At 42.4% G+C, this 24,373-nt stretch overlaps 1 protein-coding gene across 3 annotated transcripts; it reads right to left on the bottom strand.

The window, feature by feature from the left end:
* Window positions 1-698: 698 nt before the first annotated feature.
* Window positions 699-24,007, bottom strand: LOC147207181 (scavenger receptor cysteine-rich domain-containing protein DMBT1-like). Of its 3 annotated transcripts, none has more exons than XM_086106250.1 (14): window positions 23,848-24,007; window positions 22,300-22,496; window positions 15,454-15,591; window positions 15,125-15,242; window positions 14,491-14,677; window positions 7,697-7,838; window positions 7,416-7,571; window positions 7,251-7,306; window positions 6,172-6,216; window positions 4,811-4,986; window positions 4,262-4,662; window positions 3,450-3,546; window positions 2,727-3,027; window positions 699-2,636 (listed from the first exon to the last, which is right to left on the bottom strand). In XM_086106250.1, exons 1-14 carry the CDS (start codon window positions 23,965-23,967, stop codon window positions 2,446-2,448), a joined length of 2,325 nt encoding a protein of 774 aa, XP_085962376.1. In that variant the 5' UTR covers window positions 23,968-24,007; the 3' UTR covers window positions 699-2,445. The 3 variants fall into 3 exon arrangements, 2 of the variants coding, with proteins under 2 accessions (XP_085962376.1, XP_085962378.1); XR_015100381.1 differs by having other exon boundaries at window positions 2,491-2,636; window positions 2,727-2,974; XM_086106252.1 differs by lacking the exons at window positions 22,300-22,496; window positions 23,848-24,007 and adding an exon at window positions 16,972-19,862.
* Window positions 24,008-24,373: the final 366 nt, after the last annotated feature.

Consider the following 24,373-nt stretch of genomic DNA (forward strand, 5'->3'; position numbering starts at 1 on the left):
TACTGTTGTCATTGGGAGGTTTGCTTAAAAACATTCCAATTATTCTGACTCGCAGTTGATGACTTGAAAGTTATGCTGGGTGCCCTTTGCGTAGACTATAACATTTTGAGAAAAACTTTTGCGTAATTTCTAATTCTCTGTAGACTCCCTGTGGGTTTCGAGTGAGATATATTTTGTGTCTACAGTATAGACACCCTATAGACTATAGCATAGGTGTCAAACTCAGGTCCTGCAGGGCCACTGTCCTGCATGTTTTCCAAGTCTCCCTGTTGCAACACACCTGATTGTTGCATTTTCTCACCAGAGTACTTTTGTCTACTGCAAACGAATCAAATTTCAGTCAGTGGTAAACTACATATATTATCAAGATATATGAACATTTTTGTTCCTAACATTGACCAGCTGTGGGTATACCACACACACAATGTCCCAAAATTTTGAAACGCAACCAATTTCACAAACAGCAGCCTTTCTTTCAAGTGTCTTATTTGCCTTGTCAGGGCCATACCCCTAATCCCACAATGCTCCAGTTTATGAATCAAGATATGGTTTGTAGCATCAAATGCTTTCTGCAGATCACAACTGTCCTGCGAGTGATCTCATGTTCACTCTTGTTTAAGTTTATTTCATTATTTTGGTCTTATTTCTCTGATCCTGTGTTTATTTTGTTGTGTGAATAGTAAAGAGCATTCTCACAATTACTTTTTTGTCTTTATTTCTCGACCTATTCAACACATGAAATCTTCCAAATGTTTACTAAATTCCAGACATTGTGCTTGTTTTGTTTTTTTACAATAAGTTCTGCCCCCATGTTGTTTTTGACAATAAGTTCTGCCCCCAGTTTTCTCACAATTCCACATTTTCTACAAAAAAAAATGTTCAAATGAATGAGGAAAGTACAAGTCCACCTTTCCTCTTTCCCATTCCAACTTTAAATTGTTCACCTCGTTCATTTTCGTAGAATAAATAACTGTTGCTGATGGCCATTAGCGTGCTAGCATGCCTTGGTGAATTTCCTCACGTGACACGATTGGTGATTGCAAAACGTGTTAAATTGTGTTTTGAAATATGCTTCGATGGTGTTGAACAATGCAGCTGAACTTTTTCTCCCTCATTCATTCCGCGAATTTTTCTGTATTCTACAAATCCAATAAATTATTTTTAGTAAATTGCTTTGGGATGAACCCAAAGATCAACCATAAATAATTTCAAAGCAACTGTTGTAACCAACGTCAGCTGGGATATGGTCCAGTACATCTGGGCTCCGAATGAGATGCGCTGTAGAAAATGGACATTAGATTGCAGTTACAGCCATAGCATTAACATTTTTGTAAACTAAAACCCAATATTCATTTCGAGTAAGCGTGAACCTGACCTCACAAACCAAGCAAACACCTACAGGTACTGAGAACGTCTCGCAGTGTTGACGTGGACAGTGTTAATTACAAACAGCTGGAAAAACCAGACCGATTGGAAGTTTGTTTTTACTATAGTGTATATGATTGACAGTTTCAATCTTTATTCAGTCAAGCTGTTTTGGTTTATGTTCACACAGAGCTTTAATTGGCCCTCTGCCATTCATACGAAAATTCAGTGCATTCAAAAAACATTTACAATTCCTATCCTTTCTTTTTTTTTTAAATCCTTAAAGTCCTCTTTTTGGCATCCAGAATTCATACATTGTGTCATTTTCACTTTACTCTCATTTTCGTCAGTGGCGATGTTTTTTTTTTTTTTTAAGTACAAAGCAGTTGTGTTGTAGCACAAAATGGCCGCATCGGTGGAATTATGCCCGATGTTCAAATATAAGGGTAAAATAATCAAATACTATAAGCCCTCTAACATTCATTTGAAAAGAAAGGCTTTAGTGGATGTGTTCATATTAATTCATACATTTTTGAAGTATAATTACAAGCAGATCAGATAATGCATGGATATTTTAAGATTCAACAAAAGAGACAGACTACAAGTATCCCAAAGTTCAATTTGCCCATGTCAATGGTGGAACAAATTTGTTTTCTAGGTTTTTCAGCATTGGTGTGTATTAAGATGTGTATTCATTATCATTCGGACTTTGGGAAATGTGGTTAGATTCTGATCCATCCATTATCCAAGTCGCTTAATCCTCTTGACTCTTGAGGATTGCGCAGGCGTACTGCAGCTTATTTTGGGACTGACTTGAGCGCCCTGAGCTGTTTGCCAGCCAATCACAGTATATGCTTATAATACAACGTCATTGTCCTGAGATTCATTACTGGACAATATATGTATGATAACCGTTGTTTTTAATCATACTTTGATGACCAAACTCATTACACACTTCTCCCTTATCATATTTGCCCTTATCAAGTTAACTGTAAATAACTTATTGCCATGACAACATTCACAACCAAGAGGCAAAGGTCCAAACCAATCCATCCAACCATAAACAGGTAAATCAGTCAGTCAGTCACATGAAGAAGCCAGGAGAGGCTTCTGGTCCTTTCCTTTGCTCTTTCGTGCGTGGTAGGCGATAGCCACAGCCGACACTACCACAGACAATGAGCACGCACCACCCAAGACCATAGTGCTGATGTTGGTGCTGAGCATCTTCTTCATTTCCATTCGTACTCTGCTCAATTTGGTTTCTCCAGAAACTGACAGAAGACATGAGTGCAGATGTTAAATGATACGGTTAACAGGTGCATGGGATCCATATGTGGTGATCTACAGTATAGGTAGGCAACCTGTCTTTGGAGCGTCACTCTTTTTCATCACATAAACATCGTCCATGTCGGCGTTCTCTCTCGCGTCAGCTTGCATCATCTCAGCATTCTCTCTCATCGTCTCAACATTGTTGTGATGTACAGCTCCACTAGGAAGAGCCTCGCTGACAAACTGAAAAGGACCCTGAGTCAGGGATTGCGTGGAGGTCTGCATGCCCACTGCTCGTCTGCGCCTGCGGAACTCCTCGTTCAGACAACCCATGGCACATCTGGACAGGAGATCGTTCACGTCACACATGAGGATTGTGCAGGTGATGTAGACCTGTAAGGTGGCATGTCGGTATTATTTGATGAACGTTCATTGAAAACATTTTAGAATCGACAGCTCTCATTTGGAGGGGTTTGGGGACCCATTTTGGTGGGGTCGTGGACAACCAGTTGAGATTTATTTATTTTGCTTTGACAAACTGTAGATGCAAACACTATTTGCTGGCAGGTGACTGAATTCTTTGTGTCTGATGAGCATTCCTCAACTGTTTTTAAATTAAATTATTGAAAAATGTGTCCTAGTAAGCGTTATTCGGATGTATACTGAACCAGCATTGGTCGGCACAAAAGGAAAATGGCAACGTTTTTTTTTTTAAATGCTGTCATTCTTATTGTGGAAGTAAACTTGATTGTATATTATATGCAGTTGGAAAGGCTGTTAAATGAGCGATAGGGAGGATTGTGATGTTCAGTCACCTGATCATTGTCTCCGTCAAATCTGAAAGCTTGAAACTCCAAGTGGAACGACAATCTATCAACCGTTTCGACTCTTAAAGACGGATCCTTGACACACCTGTAAGGAAAAACATTGCATGTAGAACATAGCTGACACTCAGTGATTTACTCATTATTATATCTCCTATATTTTCCTCTTTATTGTGAAAGCCCAAACGTGCTCACATGATGGTCCCATTAATTATTGGACACCCTAAACCACAGGTTTCAAACTCGAGGCCTGGGGGCCAGATCTGGCCTGCCACATCATTTTATGTGGCCCGCAAAAGCAAATCGAACATGTCACCTTCCATGATTGATGCTTGCTAAAATCGTTTACATTTTCAAATTCTCATATGTAATAAATAACAGAGATGTTGTAAGCATTCTCATTACAGTCGCTTCAACAATCGTTTATTTCTGACTTCTTCTTATGGTTTGACAGTCATAATGACCCTCCAAGGGAAAAGGTGACTCCCATGTGGCCCGCGACAAAAATGAGTTTGACAACCCATGCCCGAAACAGTCTAAATCCAGCCCTTCTTCACCCCTTCATCCCTGAAGCTTAAAGGAACAAGTTCAGGTTTCAAAAAATACCGAAATCTCCAGTGGACAGTCATTGGGTCGGTTAAAGAGTAAAAACAAAGACAAAAATGGGGGAACACACCAAAATTCTGTCCAGCGTATGCACATGATGCCAAATGTGGTAGAACAAGATTTTGTGGAGACATTTTGTAGAGTTGAAATACACAATCACTTTTCTATTTATGACAGCAGTTTGTATCAGTACTCACCCCTCCTTGACAAGGTCATAGAAATCATCATTGTCAGGGTTGTCATCCGGGGTGGCTTTACATGAGTCCAAAAACAAGCGTACATTTGCCAGTCCTGACTCTGCCTTCAGGCTCAAATAAATGTTTTGAAGAAAGTCGACCTGCACTGGAAAAGCACTTGGCTGCACCTTATTTGTGAAGCTGGCATCCGTATAAACGTCAAATAAATAGCTAAAAGTGTCGACTCTGGAGTCGCTGAAAATGTAATCAGACTTCTGAATGTCATAACTTGAGGAGATTGTGGCTCTTTTGGGGAACTGGCAAGAGAACCCAATCTTCACCGTCTTTCTTCGGAATACAACTTTCAATGGATTGCGTAAGGTTTGGATCTGATTCCTGAAAAAAATATACTTTTCTTCATCCTGTTTTTGAAGAGAAAAGGAAGTGAGGTGAAATTGACCGATGAGAACAAACGGGCAACATTTGAGAAGTACTCAGAATACCCCCGTTGTTGCACAATAATTGTGATCAATTGGGAAATATGGAGGGGGGAAAAAAGTCAACAGTCACCTCAATAGTTGTGCCACAGTTGCTGAACAACATGGAGCCAATGATGTGAGTGGCGTTATAAGTGACCAAACATGAAGGGTCATTCAGCGAGAGGGAGTTGACATCCACATCAGGCAATGTCGATCTCTTAATAGCAACCATCATCCGGTTGGCTGCGCAGGTCACAACTGTTGGACCTGTAATCACATTTCATGAAGATATCAACCAATCAGTAAAAGATCATTTCAAACTAAATGTTAAAATGTTTTCCCCTCCTCCAAAACACCTGATTCAATTGATCAGCTCATTAGCAAGCTTTGAGAAGGTTGATAAGGATTTGTAAAACTGGGTTGGATGGGGCTAACAAGGACCAGATTTGGGCACCACTGATCTCAAGTGTTGAAAATGCCCTCTTTTTTTTTCCTTTTTGTTTTTGTTTCCTGATAAGTGATGAGGGGGGCACGGTGGCAGATTGGGTAGCACATCCACCTCACAGTGCAGAGATGCAGGATTCAATTCCAGGGTTCCAAGTTTGCATGTTCTCCCCGGGCCTGCGTAAGTTTTCTCCGGGAACTCCGGTTTCCTTCCACATTCCAAAAACATGCATGGCAGGCTGATTGAGCACTCTAAATTGTCCCATGGTGCGAGTGTGAGCGCGGATGGCTGTTCGTCTATGTGTGCCCTGTGAATGGCTGGCAACAAGTTCAGGGTGTACCCCGCCTACTCCCCGTAGGCAGCTGGGATAGGCTCCAGCACGCCCTGAGGATAAGCGGTTTCAAATTTTGGATGGATGAATAGTTTTCTAGTTCGATTCGCTAAGTAAGATGAGCTTGGGATCATGATAGGATGAAGTTAAATTAGTATTATTTATATGACCTCTCGTTCTCTATTACAACGCGTCCAGGTATTGTACACCGTTACAGAAAGTAGACTATTCTTCAGACCAAATAAGCTTTTTGATTGTGGTTCATTAAGAAATTAAACATTGTATTATCTTTACCATTGTAAAAATTTAAATCCACCATTTTCCGAAACACTTTAGGGTTGTATGGACTTCAGGCAAAAAGCAGACGACAACCTGCACTGGTCGACAATTAACCCAGAGGCACACATAGAGATCGTTCATACACGCGTTGACACTGGGACTTCAACCCATGCTGCCTGCAACCAAACAAACGAGTGAACGAGGACACCGACAGTGATTCTAAAATTAAAATTTTGATCTAAATGTTGCAGCATGGTAGACTAGTGGTTGGGACCTCTGCCTTCTGTGTGGAGTTTGTATATTCTCTCCATGTTTGCATAAGTTCATTTTCTCAAGGGACTTCGGCTTCCTTGCCCATTTCACAAAAGAAACATGGTCGTTTAAATGAACACTGTACCTGTGAGCGTGAATGATGATTCAAACATTCCCTCATTCACTCCATCTGAAAAATATACAATATTAAGAACAATCCAAAGTGCTATGAAAATCAGAGTGTGACGGACAGACTATACAAATTTGATTATGCTATTAAATGCATTTTGTTACTGGTCTCTTTCTTCTCAGCATACATGTTGCTATAATTTGCTCATACTACATCGTTTGTGCACAGGTTTTCTGTGACAACGCATGCCACCACTGAAAAAATGATCACCCCTAAACATACCATACGCCATCTCTCATCCAAAGTCAAGTGGGATCGAGAATATCATTTAGATTTAGATTTTTCATAATAGTTTTGATTTTGTTTGACTTTTGTTTTTAAAATTCAGTTACTTTAAATTATTCTTTAGAGCGGGTTTGTTGGTTTTTATTTTTGTATTCAATAAAAATAAATGTTAAATGCTTTATATATATATATATATATATATATATATATATATATATACACACACAACCACAGGCTACGGCCTTCCTGTGTGGAGTTTGCATGTTCTCCCCGTGCCTGCGTGGGTTTTCTCCGGGTGCTCCGGTTTCCTCCCACATTCCAAAAACATGCATGGCAGGCTGATTGAACACTCTAAATTGTCCCTGGGTGTGAATGTGAGCGTGGATGGTTGTTCGTCTGTGTGTGCCTTGCGATTGGCTGGCAACCGGTTCAGGGTGTCCCCCGCCTACTGCCCGAAGACAGCTGGGACAGGCTCCAGCACGCCCCGTGACCCTTGTGAGGATAAAGCGGATTGGAAAATGAATGAATACTGATGGCGTAGTGGTACACTGGCCTGACTTGTGTGCGGGCAGCGTGGGATCGGTTCCCACCCAGGAATGGTGTGAATGTGGGTGTGTATGGTTGTTCGTCTCTATATGTGCCCTGTGACTGGCTGGGGACAGGTTCTGGGGTTACTCCTCCTTTCGCCCAAAGTCAGCTAGCTGGGATAGGCTGCAGCTATTCCCACAACCCTCTTTATTATAAGCGGTGTTGAAAATGGATGGATAATACAAGAACAAAAATAATAATAATAAATTGGATTAACGAACCATGAAAGGATGCTGGTTTGCTCACCATGACAACAACACACCTCATCTCTGATTGGCTGAAATACAAGGCAGATTACAGGTCGATTTTACCAATTTTGTTGTTGTTGTTTTTAATAAACAACAACAAAAATGAATCCAACATTGTCAATATCAATGAGCTCTTACGATTCATTTGTCTCTGCAGTGAAACAGACTGGTACAACTCTGTACACATCACTATGTTGTGGTGTCCAGGTTAAGGTAAGACCAGCTTTTCCGTGTTCACCATCAGCGAACTCTTTATTCATATTGTGCGGGCCGCTGACCTGAAAGCCATTAATGCTTCGAGAAGACAAAGACAGAAAAAAAAGGCAAGTAATCATCTCTAAATGTCTTGGTAGCATATATCTCAGTTATGTTAGAAATGTTTTCGAGATAATAAATGATGAATGGAAGGGAGGCCTTACGTAGCACGATGAGCCTGTGCTTTGGCGTGAAGAATCAATTCGTCACCAACTGTAGCATGAAGCACATCACCATGTTTGGGTGTTGGGTCCAAGAACTTGGGTTGCACATGACCAAGTTCACAAATCGGCAGTGAAGGGAGGACTGAAAAAAAAAAGACAATTACTGAGACACAGAAAAACAACAAAGGACTTTACTGGCTGCTACTTTATTTGTGCATCTTGAAAGGAAAACAAATACAGCACTTCGGCCATGTTTGTAGCTGACGCCTGACACTTTGCAAAAATGCCCCCTCTGTTTTGGGAGAGCACTGCAAGCGCACAATGAACTTAAAAGCTATGGAATTGGAAGTGCCAGTCAAACAAAATGGCTGAGTTACAAACATGAAATGTATCACTTTTTCCGGGTCAGCCAGCAACCACATAAAATCCATGTTTTGTTTGATTGAACTCATCATGACTGCATGGGAGTTGCATGATTTCCTGCGGAACGTGACTTTGAAATCTTGGCATCAATGGCTGCAGTGCATTGAAATAAGATGAATGTACTTGAAAATGCAGAGTTGAAAGGAGTTTGGTCGCAGGGGTTGAGGCATGACTGTCGTGATTCTGTTTTAGTGTGCACAGCAGGTCTGTTCGTGTGTGTGGGGGCTCTTTCTCCTGGCAGGATGGGCTGGCACCAGGTTGCATTATGGTCACCAGCCTCTCCATAAAAGGCCTGTTCTGCAAGCAAGATGCTGCTGGAGAATCATTTGGGAATGCCATCCCACATGTTTTGCTGGTGTCCACTGCACTTCTGTTGAATATTCTCCAGTGAGCCAGTCCTCCTCTTCCCTGTGGGGGCCCGGGGTAGAATAGGTCCCTAGCACCCCCTTGCTGTTCGTAAGAGGCGACAAATGGGGCGAGTCGTTTGCCGCGAGTTGCGACCCGTGGGGTGGGAGGAGCTCCTTAGCCTTGGTCGGCAATCTTCCTTCGGGAGTAAACCCAGAGGCCAAATCCGGAGTTGGAGTCCCTAAGGCGGTGCGTTGTGAAACTCTCTCAGCGTCCCGGCAACTCCTGCGACGTCGATGCCAAGCTGCTTGGGCCCCGCCCTTCCCTTGGACAACATCAACGGCGTGGAGAGGGGGTATCTAGCGCATGGGCAACACCAGGTCCTCCATACACACCTGCCCAGGCTTGTGCCCTGGAGAGGACACTCCAGCGTCATCGTGTGACGACACAACACGAAGAGTGGCAGATACCAGTGATACGTCAGTGCTTAATTGGCGTAGAGCTAGGCGCTAGGGGTCACTCCTGACAGTGGGAAGGGGCCTCGTACCCCCACTGGGTAGCTACCGCCCGCTTCAAGCCGGGCAGCCCCCGGACAGGAAGGTGCTACCCCGCCACAGTTCACTTTCCTTACTGGGTGCGTAGGGATTAGGACCAGGAATAGTTTGAAAGGTGGACTGTAAAACCGATGCACCAGGAAACAACAAAAGAAACACAACAAGGAGCAAGCCCTTGTTAAAACTTGCAACATGGAATGTCAGGACAATGACAACCGGTCTGACGTCAGACCTAATGGACATCAGCGATGTCCGCAAGACAGCAGTGATCAACAACGAGCTGCTGAGAGGCATTGACATTGCTGTGCTGCAAGAAACCCGCCTCGCCGAAACTGGATCTCTCCAGGAGAAAGACTACACCTTCTACTGGTGCGGGAAAGCTGCCGACGAGACCAGAGAGCACGGCGTTGGTTTCACTGTCAAGAACTCCCTGCTGAGCATGATAGAGCCTGGTGGAGAAGGGACTGAGAGGATTCTCACCTTGCGACTTCACACTACAGTCGGCACTGTCACCCTGTTCAGCGTCTATGCCCCTACTCTATACTCCATGCAGGAGGCGAAAAACAAGTTTTATGACCAGCTGTCGGCAGCCATCCAGAAAGTTCCACCCACCGACCAACTTGTTCTTCTTGGGGACTTCAACGCCCGCGTTGGATCCGACCACACATCATGGCCCAGTTGCCTCGGCCCTTGGGGAGTGGGTGACATGAACAACCGACGTCTCCTGGAACTGTGCACACTTCAAGACCTGTGTGTCACCAACAGCTTCTTCCAGAGCAAACCGCAGCACAAGGTGTCGTGGCGCCACCCCCGCTCAAAGCGCTGGCACCAACTGGACCTCATCTTGACCCGCCGTAAGCAGCTAAGCAGCATTCTCACCACACGCTCCTACCCCAGTGCTGACTGCGACACAGACCACTCCTTGGTCTGCTGCAAGATCCGACTCCAGCCCAAGAAGCTGCACCGAGCCAAGCCACCAAGCAAGCCCCGCATCGACACAGCCATGGCAAACCATGTGGACATGGTGGAGGCACTCGCCCGGCACCTGAAAGACGCCCTGGAGAAGAAACCACCAGAAGGAAACGCGGAACAGAGGTGGGACCTCCTCCGCAACACCATCCACGACATTGCCTATTCCATCTTCGACAAGAGAACAAGGAAAAGCCAGGACTGGTTTGAGGCAAGCGTGACGGAACTCAGTGCCGTAATGGAAGCGAAGCATACAGCACTGCTGAAACATCACCAGCATCCCTCCCAGTCCACACTGCAGGCTCTCCGAGCTACCAGAAGTCAAGTCCAGGCTACAGCAAGGCGCTGCGCCAACAAGTACTGGATGGATCTCTGTGATGGCATCCAACGAGCCGCAGACACCGGCAACCTCAGAGGCGTCTATGACGGGATCAAGAAAGCCATAGGTCCTTCACACAGCAAGACAGCCCCCCTCAAGACGAAGACAGGCGAGACTATCACAGACAAGAGCAAGCAGATGGAGCGGTGGGTAGAGCACTACTCAGACCTCTACAGCAAAGAAACCACCATCTCCGATGCCACCCTAGAGTCTGTTGAGCGCCTACCCGTCATGGAGGAGCTAGACGAGTTACCAAGCCTTGAGGAGCTCAGCAAAGCCATCGACAGCCTGCCCATCGGGAAAGCTCCTGGCCTTGACGGTATCCCAGCAGAGGTGATCAAGACCGGCAAAGAACCTCTGCTGAACCACCTACACAACCTATTCTGCCAGTGCTGGGAAGACGGTGAGGTACCTCAAGACATGCGTGACTGTAACATCATCACCCTCTACAAGAACAAAGGTGACCGCAGTGACTGCAACAACTACAGAGGCATCTCCTTACTGAGCATCGTGGGGAAACTCTTCGCCCGTGTGGTCCTGAACAGACTCCAGAAGCTCGCTGACAGGGTGTACCCCGAATCACAGTGTGGCTTCAGGTCGGAACGATCCACCATCGACATGATTTTCTCGCTCCGCCAGCTCCAGGAGAAATGCAGAGAGCAGAACCAGTCATTGTATGTTGCCTTCATTGACCTGACCAAGGCCTTCGATCTTGTGAGCCGCGACGGCCTCTTCAAAGTCCTTGACAGGATTGGTTGCCCGGGGAGGCTGCTGAGCATCATTCGTTCCTTCCACTCCGGAATGAAGGGTGTCGTCCAGTTTGATGGCGTAACATCTTCCTCTTTCGAAGTGAAAAGCGGTGTTAAGCAGGGATGTGTGCTTGCTCCGACCCTCTTCGGCATCTACTTCGCTGTCATGCTCAAGCACGCCTTCGGGAACTCCACTGAGGGTGTCTACCTCCATACTCGCTCTGACGGCGGCCTCTACAACATGGCGAGGCTGAGGGCCAAGACCAAGATCCGCAAAGTCCTGATCAGAGACATGCTGTTTGCGGACGATGCGATTGTCACTGCCCACAAGGAAGAACATCTTCAGCATCTCATGGATCGTTTCTCGAGGGCGTGCAGCGACTTTCAGCTGACCATCAGTTGTCTCAAGAAGACCAACATCTTGACTCAGGACACGGAGAGCCAACCCACCATCTCCATTAACAACTACCAGCTGGATGTGGTCAAGGAGTTTACTTACCTTGACTCCACGGTGACAGACTCGCTTGACTTGGACCCTGAACTGAACAGAAGGATCGGCCGAGCCACCACAACTCTTGCCCGGCTCACCAAACGCGTGTGGGAGAACAGCAAGTTGACGACCAACACCAGGATGGCAGTCTACAGGGCCTGATGGAGGACGGTAGGATCCCCAAAGATCTGCTCTATGGAGAACTCGCAGTTGGAAAGAGAACACAGGGCCGCCCACAGCTTCGTTTCAAAGACGTTTGCAAGAGGGACTTGAAGGCTGTTGAGTTGGATGTGAAGGGATGGGAGTCACTGGCCCAGAATCGCCCTAAGTGGAAACAAGAACTGGCACGTGGTCTGTGCCGAGGGGAGGAGAAGATGAGAGCATCGGCAGAAGACAAGAGAGCCAGGAGAAAGAACAGCCAGGACAAACAAGCGCCCCCCTCCAACTGTGTGTTCAGGTGCATCCACTGCAACAGGGACTGTCACTCCCGGATCGGCCTCTTTAGCCATACCAGACAGTGCTCGCAGTCAGGCACAAACAGATAATCACACTGTGATTGAAATGCCAATGAGCCAGTCCTCTGTGCCTCCACCGCTTGCATGCTGAGTTCCCCTTTCCTTTTTGAGAATAAACTGTTGTCGACATGTTTTGCTACCTGCTTCTGTCTCTGCCAAGTGATGACCAAAATAAAGCCTCCTGAACCGCTGGGGTATTGCTTCAGCTAAAGATTCATTACACCATAGGTGTCAAACTCCGGTCATGGAGGGCCGCTGTCCTGCATGTTTTCCATGTCTCACTGTTGCAACACACCTGATTCAAATGAACAGGTTCAATGTTAGGCTTCTGCAGAGCTTGGTGATGATCTGATCATTTGAATCAGGTGTGTTGCAACAGGGAGACTTGGAAAACATGCAGGACAGCGGCCCTCCAGGACCTGAGTTTGACACCTATGCATTACATGATGCTTCATTCACATTAGCTCTCCACTGACGCTTGCTGTACTTTGGCAATTATAGCAGATGAAATTTTAAAAAGCTTTGAAATATTATTTAGGGTTATCTCAATATGAATCAGTCTCAGGGGTTCGACGGAGTCTCTACCATGGAGGTTAAGACACGCCCAACTCAACATGTCAATTAGTTTTGACATGCCCGCTTGGCCATCACTGGCGGCTGATGATCACATTACATTGCTTGTCCAATCGGTGCCGCGGGACATTTAGTTTGCTCAGTAGTCAATGTGTGACTGTCGTGATAGTACGTCGTGTGATTTTTAAATGTATTCTTTCAATGTTTTAACACGGCGGCCCGGTAGTCCAGTGGGTAGCACGTCTACTTCACAGTGCAGAGGTACCGGGTTCAATTCCAGCTCCGGCTTCCCTGTGTGGAGTTTGCATGTTCTCCCCGGGCCTGCGTGGGTTTTCTCCGGGTACTCTGGTTTCCTCCCACATTCCAAAAACATGTATGGCAGGCTGATTGAACACACTAAATTGTCCCTAGGTGTGAGTGTGAGTGCGCATGGTTGTTCGTCTCTGTGTGCCCTGCAGGCCCGGGGAGAACATGCAAACTCCACACAGGGAGGCCGGAGCTGGAATTGAACCCGGTGCCTCTGCACTGTGAAGTCGACGTGCTAACCACTGGACTACCGGGCCGCCCGGAACACTTCTTGAATCATGTTTTTATTTTTCGCTCAGGGTTCGGTGGATGCGCATATGAACTGGTTGGGTTCGGTGCCTCCAACAAGGTTAAGAACCACTGATTTAGAGTGTTCAATGAGCCTGCCATGCATGTCTTTGGAATGTGGGAGTAAACCGGAGTACCCGGAGAAAACCCATGCAGGCACACCCTAACGGTGACTAAATGACCATAAGTAGCAAGATTCCATTTGTAGCGCAAATGAAAAATGACATAATATATAACATAATGAGTACAATGTTTGTGAATAACCTTAAATAAATATGAGTTTAAAACGGTCAAATATAAAGGAGGACTGAACTTATGACTCTGTGTTTGTTAGCGCATCACTATTTCAACTGTACCAAATGAGGACCTGAGTTCTTGGTTTGCAACGGTATATATGAAGATAAAATGACTGCAAACTGCTACATTCCCTAACTCACCAACTAACTTAAACCCTTTCATGCACACTGACAACCTGACAAGCTGTCCACTGTAAGGGTTAAGCTCACCATCATAATGACCGAAAGGAGGTTTAAGGATCATGCGTCATCTCTCCCACCTCATGGAACTTACGAGTGTGATAAGTGCCCCTTACACTTCCAATTGTTTTTTTACCTGTCCAGGCCTGACAGGGAGTCCATGGAGGTTTATATAGCCGACTCCGTTGCTACAGGACTAATTAGTCCCTCGTTTTGCCCCCACTGGGGGCAGGATTCTTTGTTGTTGATAAAATGGACAACACTTTTCGGCCCTTTATGGACTACCGGATCCTAAATGACATTATGGGGAAGAACACGTATCCTCTTTTTATTCACTGACTCGGCCTTTGGCCCGCTCCATCAAGCAACAATCTTTTCCAAATTGGACCTCAGTAGAAATGAACCACTTGGTGAGAATAAAAGTGGGGATTGAGTGGAAAACTGCTTCTAACACTCCTCTCTTGGCCACTTGGAGTATCTGGTAATGCCTTTTGGACTTACAACTGTACCAGCTGTTTTTCAGGCTCTCATCAATGACATCTGATGAGACATGCTCAACCAGTTTGCTTGTTTGCTTTGTTGACAATCTAATTTACTTCTCCGGACAGTCAAAGAACATGTCCAGCATGTCAGACTGGTGTTACAATCAGTTTTTTTCTCCTGGTGTCAATCTGTTAAAGACGTTTTGTCAACTCTTCACAATTAGAGAATAGAAAGAATCACTTACTTTCGAGTAAGAACTGCAGTTTTAGCTTGCAAAGAGGTGATGCGTTTTCATCTGAGGTTTCCCAGTATTTTAAGGTTCCATTTCCATTGGACAAACTGATTCTTTTCGTGGGAAAATCCTGAAGCATGACTTCAAATACATAGACACCTTCGCTGACATGCCCTGTCTTTTCAAGTGCGCAAGTATTCTGGTTCAAGGAAAAAAATGAAACGGAGGAGGTCATTACCATTCATGTTCTATTATTCTTTGACAATTTTGTATTCTGAACACAGAGAGGTACAGTCGACCCCCGCATACTCGCGGCTCGGCACCCGCGGGAACGCAAATGTGTGAATTTTTTTGCCAGGATTTTCTCCTCATTTCCCCCCATTTTTTCATGGAGGAAATATAACTCAACATAATTTGAAAAATATTTTGGGTTTTTAAGCAACAATTTCTCCCTCCCACCACAAGGCATTTCAATGGCTGTCAATTTATGTGGATTTTCATTATTGGTCCCTATCCCCCATTAAGAGCGGTGGTCAACTGAATACATATTTTTCTATGTTGTTGGTTGGCCATGCTTACATAAAAAGCCACAAACTATGTTGCCCTTTTAACAAATAGGTAGAGTGCCACAATATTCAGGAATTACCTCATTGAGAGTGATATTTTTATGAACCGCAGCATCTGCAGGCAAGTGACACTTCACGTGATCTCCATCTGGATCATATGCTAAAAGATGAATATTTGAAAAACAGTTCTGGTGCACCCTGCATGAAAACAGACACATTATTCATAGTCAACAGAAAAACCTCAGTCCTTGATCAGGCGCTCATTGAAATTGCAAGTTCCACAATTCAACCCATCCATCCATTTGCTGATAACAACTGTACTTCAAACATATAGTTAATTCAAAATTAACTGTTTAATCTCCTGTCATGTGGTTTATTGCATATTGGGTCTTAGGAAACCTTTATTTACCTTAGGGAGGACACCGTAGTCGTTACGGGACAGTTGTTAAGGGCTTCAGTGTCCGATCGTGTTCTGAGGTCCATATGGGCATAGGCTGTCCAATTAGTTTTCATGTCATTGTTAGTTGCCCAACAGCAACCTTTGTTACTGAAAGAAATATTGTTATCGCCAATCTCTCATTAGTTTTCAGCATAAATATGCCTCAAAACAGCATTTTTTTCAACATTCATCATTCCAGCAATATGGTCCTGTTCCAATGTGACACAAATGTCGGTGACTAGAATGAAAGAGAATGAAAGGGGCTGACAACACAAAATTTCCAGGGTTGAGTGACTTAAGCCCGCCTATCAAATAAGAAGTAGGCTTGATTTATACTGTAAAGTGGTTCCCCTGTTCAACATGAAAAAAATATTAAGTTGGTCCAAAATTAAGCATGCGGGTTTAGCACAGCGCGGTGACATACTCACTGTTTCATTTTTATCAAGTGGCATGTTGAGATAAATACCATATTTTCCGCACTATAAGGCGCACCTAAAAGCATTCAATATTCTCAAAAGCCGACAGTGTGCCCGATAATCTGATGCGGCTCATATATGTTGTCACAGTCTCTTTATATTCGCCATTGCGTTGTTTCCCTGTTAGTGTTTCTATGTCATCTCGTGGTGATTAGCAGGAACCAATTGTAACCTAAAAGGGTTCTACCTGACACTAATTGACATGTGCATCGCCAACATACACTCAAACAAACAGACAATTACTTTGTGAGCTCTGCGCAGCCATAATGAAATGAATATAATACCAATAGCATAGCTAACCATTGGCTAAACCGGGAGTCGGCAACCCGCGGCTCCAGAGCCGCATTCAGCTCTTTAGCGCTGCCCTAGCGGCTCCCTGGAGCTTTTTCAAAAAATGTTTGAAAATGGAAAAAGATGGGGGTGGGGGGGGGTTAATATAGTTTCTGTAGAAGGACAAACAAGACACAAACATTCTTAACGTTTTCCAATGCTTTAAAAATGTGTAGAATAAATATTAAATGTAAACATTTCTGTCAACGAGGATTTGCGTCATAGCCTGCGACACACGTTTGTATTAGCAGGACGGGATGCCAGACAGGTGGCTGTCGTGAAAAAAAAAAAAACAACAGCATTTCATGTACAATTCACCGATGGTACTGGCAAAGAATAGGAATGTGGATGGCTGAGAGAAGCATTTTAAGTGCAACACGTTAGCTACGATCGTAAACACGCTGCAAAAGTGCATCCCATACCCCGTTCATCTTTGTGGCCGTTATGGCTGTTGCTCATTATGGCATGCGTGTGTATGCGCACGTGCGTTAAAGGGTCGATCGCGGGAGGTTGGTTGATCGAAAAATAGATCTTCTGTCAAAAAACGTTGGGCACCCCTTCTCTACAGAATGCATTGCAGGGGAAAAACATTTAATCGTGAATCGTGTGTATTTGTAGCCAACTTAGTCATTTTGATAGTAAATATACACAAATATAGATTGTTAAGGAATTTATTCCTTACTGTGATTTTTTTGTTTTCAGCCCCTCTCTGTTAGTTGGATCTGTTCAAACACTTGTTCAGTGTTTGGGAGCCAGTGATGACCGCGAGGAAGCCAGCGACGACTGCAGGGAAGCCAGCGACCGCGAGGAAGCCGGGAGACAACCAGCCAGCGACCACCGCGAGGGAGCCAGCGACGACCGCAAGGGAGCCAGAGACGACCGAGAGGAAACCAGCGACGACTGCAGGGGAGCCAGTGACCGCGAGGGAGCCGGGAGACAGCGAGCCTGAGGGAGCCGGGAGACAACCAGCCAGCGCGCGTGAGAGAGCCGGGAGGCAGCCAGCCAGCGAGCGTGAGGGAGTCGGCGACGACCGCAAGGGAGCCAGCGACCACGAGGGACCCAGGAGACGTCCAGCCAGCAACCGCGAGGGAGCCAGTGATGACGGCGAGAGAGCGAGCGACGACAGCGAGGGAACCAACGACGACCGCGAGGGAGCCAGCGACGACCGCATGGGAGCGGGAAATTCACATCCCAAAAACATGGACTTCCAACCCTTTGAAGATATTGACTATAAGCCATTCGATCCCGAGAACAATTTGGACCCAGACAACAACTTCTTCCAGAACAAACAAAGGGTAACAAACTCTGACTATTACCTGGATGAACAATTCAACACTAATATAAAATTGGAAAATGCACTTTCAGTAATACACTTAAACAGTAGAAGTCCCTATAAAAACTTCACAAAAATCAAAGAATACCTGACTAAATTCAATAAATTTAAAATAATTGCCATATCAGAGACCTGGCTTGATGAAGATAAAACAACTGAAATGGAAATAGAAGGTTATGAAATGTTTGCAACTAATAGGGAAAACAAAAAAGGAGGGGGGGTTGCAATATATGTAGACAAAGCACTTAAATGCAGTAAAATCGAGAGATTGACAAACACAATAGAAAACCTAATGGAATGTCTAACCATTGAAATACATAATAAAAAGGCATCAAATATCATCATAAGTTGCATCTATAGGACACCAGGATCATGTATTGACACATTCAATAAAAAAACTAACAGATATGCTCAGTTACAACAACGATAAGAAAACACGAATAATATGTGGTGACTTTAACATTGACTTATTAAACCCAAATGGACACAAAAAAACAACCGACTTCATAAATACTATGTACAGCAACAGCTTTTTCCCACTAATCCTGAAACCTAGCAGAATCACAGTTGACACGGCCACACTAATAGATAACATATTTATAAATAAGATTGATCATAAAATGGAAAGTGGACTTCTCATTAATGACATAAGTGACCACCTACCTGTTTTTGCAGTTTTTCATAATTATTTTGATAGAAAAGCTAAGTCAACAACTCACATAACAGAAATAAGACTAAGAACCCAACGCTCCACCGATGCCTTTAAGCAAGACCTAGAAAAACAAAACTGGACCGAGGTCTACTCAAACGAAGACCCAAATACAGCGTTTGAAGTATTTCAGTCGACCATAATCTCTTTATATGATAAACATTTTCCATTAACTAAAGTCTCCAAAAAGTATAAAGACCCAAGTAAGCCATGGATAACGAAAGGCATAGAAAACGCATGTAAAAAGAAAAACAATTTATATAAATTGTTTTTAAAATTGAGAACTGAAGAAGCAGAAAAAATATATCAGACCTATAAAAATAAACTAGTAAATATTATAAGAACCAGTAAAAGAGATCATTATCATGCACTATTAGAGCAGAATAAAAGTAACACACAAGAAATATGGAAGATACTTAACCAAGTAATCAGAAATAGTCCTAAAAAAATGGATTATCCAGAGTATTTTATCAAAGGCAAAAATACTATTTTGGAAAAAACTGCAGAAATAGCAACTGAATTTAATGAGTATTTTGTCAACATCGGCAGTAACCTACCAAAACAAATTCCTGATCCAACAAACTTGTTTGAAATAGATAGATATGTAGAAAAAAACTCCTCCACGATGTTCCTTACTGCTGTAAAACAAGAAGAAGTATCAAATATTATAAAAACTTTTAAAAATAAAAAGTCAACTGATTGCTTTAATATTGATATGACAATAATAAAGCAGATTATAGAATATGTAGTGCGACCTTTCACGCACATATGCAACCTGTCATTCAAAGCTGGTATCTTTCCATCAAAAATGAAAATTGCTAAAGTTATTCCAATCTATAAAAGTGGAGAAAGACATCGGTTTACAAATTATAGACCAATATCACTACTACCACAATTTTCAAAAATGTTAGAAAAACTATTTTCTCGCAGACTTGATAGCTTTATACAAAAGCATGCGCTGTTAAGTGAGAATCAATATGGCTTCCGGGAAAAACGGACCACCTCAATGGCAGTTATGGAGTTTGTGGAAGCAATAGCCACTAATATAGACAACAAAGAATTTACTGTTGGGGTTTTCCTAGATCTAAAAAAAGCTTTTGACACAATAGATCACAGTATATTATTGAAAAAACTAGAAAGATATGGCATTAGAGGTGTAGCTTATAAATGGATAAAAAGTTATTTAGAAAACAGATATCAGTACGTGCAACTCAACAATAAAAAAACGAATCAACTGAAAATCACTCACGGAGTTCCTCAGGGGTCAGTGTTTGGTCCAAAACTATTCATCTTATATATAAATGATATCTGCAAGGTCTCAAAACAATTTAAATGTGTCCTATTTGCTGATGATACAACTTTCTACTGTTCTGGAATGAATCTGAAACAGCTCCTGACAACCGTAGAAAACGAATTAAACAAATTAAAAAACTGGTTCGACAGAAATAAATTGTCACTTAACCTGAAAAAATCGAAGTTAATTGTTTTTGGCACAAGACCAATCAAACACCAAGCTAAAATTATGGTAAACTCAATTGAGATAGAAAGAGCGTATGAAACCAAGTTTCTCGGATTAGTAATAGACTCAAAACTATGTTGGAAGCCACATATCGATAACGTAAAAAGAAAAATAGCCAAAACCGTAGGGATCCTCTACAAAACCAAGGAAGTGCTAAATAAGAGATCTTTGTACACATTATACACTTCATTATTATTACCATATATGACCTACTGTGTGGAAATATGGGGAAATGCCTGCAAAACAAACACACTCCCTATTCTCAACCTACAAAAAAAAGCAATTCGAATTATTAATAGATCAAAATATACGGAACCCACAAATCCACTATTTATCAAATTAAATACGATGACATTTTATGACCTGGTTGACTTTAAAATCGCCCAATTAATGTACAAAGCACACAATAACCTGCTCTGCCAAAACATTCAGAAGTTTTTCGAAATTCGAGAAAGCAGCTATGATTTAAGAGGTACCAACTTATTCAAAAAACTCAAAACAAGAACAAACATCAAGCAAAGAAGTGTATCTATCAAAGGTGTTAATCTGTGGAATAATCTCGAAACGGACCTGAAAATGAGTAAATCGCTTGCTGAGTTCAAAAACAAATTCAAAAAAATAGTACAAACAACCTACATCAGTCAGAGTTAAAATGATAAATTCAAAACATTAAATATAATGATAAATCAGAACTAAGTTGATAAATAGAGAAAGGTATATAAATATCCATTATGAATACAAGAGAAAATTGACACAAGAGTGTCAGGGTGTGGAAGTATATAATCCCGATACAAACCAAAAGTTGTAAAAATATCACGGTTAAGGGTAAAGTATGAGCCTTAATGGAGACTTCTTTCTTATTACTTTTTTCTTTTCTGATTGATATAAAAAAGATTTATTAGATACAATCACATAACGGGGTAGGACTAGATAAGTGTTTTACTTCTTCCTACTCCCTTGAACATAATAACTGTGTTGAATGAAGATTGATTTCTTTCTTTTTACTTTTTTTATCTACCTTATTTTCTGTCAAATTATTACTGTATATATATTTTATGTTCAATAAACAAACAAAGAAGAAGAAAGAACATAGTATGCTGCTGAAGGTATTTCCTGCTTACTGTAATTACAATCACCTTTAGTGCCCCATGACCCCCACTACTTTTAGGGCCCCCTCCAGAGGACATGTTTAACATCAAAAGAGGAACTGTTATCTCAAATACTGTATCTGTGTTGCTGCCATCACATCAAAGCTCAGACCAAAGACAATGGTGGGGAGTGGTGGTCTGGTCTCACCTCACCACTCCCAACTTTTTCCAGCCACCCCGGTTCAAATGACATGTTAATTTCTTTGTTTCCAGAATTTGCATGGAAGCGGAACTGCCTGCCTCTCATTATCATATTCTCTCTATATAATCTCGTGACTGGATGGATTTTTTTCTACGCTTCCTGACGAAACCTGAAACTCTCAGGAGCCCGAATCGATTTGTATTGTGTTGTGATAAACTGCAGAAAAGACGACGTGGTGTTGGGTCTTTCTTCCACCTTATAGAGAAATAAAAGAACCTGTGTCCAAGGAGGGCCGTAAGGAAATGGACAAATCCCCTCCTCAACAAGATTCATACAGCATGTAGTTGCCTTCAATGTAAGGCTTATATAAGGCTTTTAATTTTTTGCAGCTCCAAACATATTTGGGGGTTTTTTGGTCCAATATGGGTCTTTCAACATTTTGGGTTGCCGACCCCTGGACTAAACAAAGCAAGAAGGAAATAAGCAACTTCTAACGATATGTGAATTATGAGCCCACGAAATGTGCGTGCCTTATTGTTGAATCAATTGTCTTCATAACTTTTGTCTTTCATTTATTGTATTTTAATGCCATTTGTATTAATATGTTTCATGTCCGTGTTTGTGACCAGTTCTCATGGCTCTGTTACAGCTGCAGTGGTTGTGAAAGCTCTATTTAAATAAAGCTGTATTGTATTGAATTCTCTTTGGTGTAGCTCCATCTAGTGAATGCATAGCGCAACCGCAGCCACTATTGTAGCCTCTATTCCATGCGCCTTATAATAAATGCGGTGCACCCTATATTCAAAAACCATTTTAAAATAGGCCATTCATTATAATCTAAAGCGCCTTATAGTGCAGAAAATATGCTACTATGACAATTGTTTTTGCTGTCAATAATTGGACAGCCCAAGATATACATATTCTTTACCTTAGGTAAACCCCCTTTTCTTTATTATTGTGCAATGATTTATGCAATGCATAAAGCTATTATGGCACATAGTCTTACATAAAATGAATATAAACTTGGCAACTTCCAATACCAATAGATACATGAAGAAAATGTCAACATTGAACAGCTTTTCATTTGACGGCTTATGTGTAACGTATGTTCACAGGCCATTAAAAATGATCAGGAATCTGAAAGCCTTTGGTCATATACCTCAGAGAAATATGGGAAACATTCGGTAAGACATTTGCCTGGGTCAGTCTGCCAGACTGACACCATCTGCCCTGGCCTGTATTGTCCTGGTCTGTTTGCATGACAATACTGTGGACGAAGCTTTTACACTCCTCACATGTAAAAGGTGATGAATGAACACAGTTATTCCTGCCATTCTGTCGGTGATGGAAGGCCACCTAGAGAGACAAGTTGTGGAGAATAGATCAGATGAATGTTAGAACTCACTCGCGTTTCCATTTGTACACTATGCTCAAGGAGGAGTGTTCTCCTTGCTGAGCTTTCATTAGAACTTGAAAACAGACTAATATTTTGTATTGGTGAATTGTTCAATTCCTCTCATACATCCATTTCTATAGCACTTATCCTGTTCGGGGGAACAGGAAAGCTGTCGTCTATCCCAGTTGATTTGAGGTCAGAAATACAATCCGCACTTTATCCATCATACCTCAGTCAGAGGATTGACACAATGAGGCAGACAAACATTCACACTCACATGCAGAGACCTTCAATGGACATAAGAAGTCTACACCGCCCTATTCAAACGCAAGGTTTTTGTGAAAACAAAAATAGACCCAGACAAATGTTTTCAAAATTTTCCACCAGCAATGTAACCAAAAACCTCTACCACGCAATTGAAAAAGATTAGTTTTTCTTGAGGGGGAAAATAAACAACTGAGATAAATTGCCTGCACAACTGTTTCGTTTTGCATTTTGTGCTACTGCTGTTTTGCTCTTACTTGTGACCCTAGCAACACCCGCATGAAAACACAACCAAACCATTCTGGTCTATGGTGTTTTTTAATCTATTTATTTATTTATCTCAAGCAGGGAACCCCCCCCCCCCCCCCCCCCAGTTTTACACGGAATTATATTTTGTTAGCTCAACCTCTGCCATAGTTACAAATAATCTCAGCAGTTTAATTTGTAGCGCTTACACAATGGCAAAGGAACGATGCATTTTTCACGATTTATATGAGATAGATAGCTCATAGATACCTTGACACATGGATAAACTGTTTTGGGAGAGATATGAGCTTTGGCAAGTGACCTCCTGAACTATACAGGTTATTTTTGGCAGAACATTAAAAAAATAATTACAAAATAATCATGAAGAAATTTTAAACAGAGAATAGAGAGTTTTGTTTTAAAATTCAAACAAAACGTGTAGGGACCTTCCAGGGTCATCAGCATGTCTTAAGCTAAATGAAAACCAAAACAAGTAAATAGCTCTCTAAAGTTTTCTGCAGTAATTTAAGTTTCCAAAACAGGAAGAATCAGAGAAAAAACCCATACAAAAATTGGGAGAACATTTCCACTCAGACTAGAGCCATGCGATTCAATCCAATTCCAGGCCCAAACCATATTGCGAAGGCGATTGTTGCCTTAAACTTGCTAAGTTTACTTTATCTTACTCATTTAATTACTGAGTTACTTTTGAAAGCACCATTTGTTAATTAGCGCATGTCACACAAAGCCTTGAGTCGGAAAACATGAATCATAACATTAGCATAAAGTGGGACACGATACCTGAATATTTCCATCAGGGTCCTTGTGTGGCTTAATAAAACTAATGTTATCCCCATGAAAATCTTCAGCTGAAGTTAACCTCAGTACTGCCAATAGCATTAGTAGGACACATGCTGCCATGATGTCTTCGGGAATCTGTTCTTAGCCTGCTTTGTCAGTTCCTGAGCTCTGAAAGGTGTTTTGCTTTGAAGTCCACCTAACAGGTCAAACCTGATACCAAGTGAAATGTTTTTCTTCTTTTCTCACCTCAAACATAACTTTCTTTATCTCATCCTTTATAATTCTAGGATGAACTTCAGTTCAGGTGTATGTAAAGTCATAGTTCCATGATTGACCTGAGGAGCTGAGAGCAAGAAACTACTGTTTTTTTTGTTTGGGTTTATTATTTTTTTTGGTTAAACTGGTTTATTTTTCATTCTCTAGAAAAATGAAGAATGGAATCTGAACCCATTTTAGCACTAGACTGTGAAAGACTTATGACTACAGTCGAAGGTTTCAGACAACTAATTATAGCGAGGAGGAAAAA

The sequence above is a fragment of the Hippocampus guttulatus genome, chromosome 3 (genome assembly GCF_054856545.1).
Source record: "Hippocampus guttulatus isolate MCC_2025c chromosome 3, RoL_Hgut_1.0, whole genome shotgun sequence".
Classification (NCBI taxonomy): Eukaryota; Metazoa; Chordata; class Actinopteri; order Syngnathiformes; family Syngnathidae; genus Hippocampus; species Hippocampus guttulatus.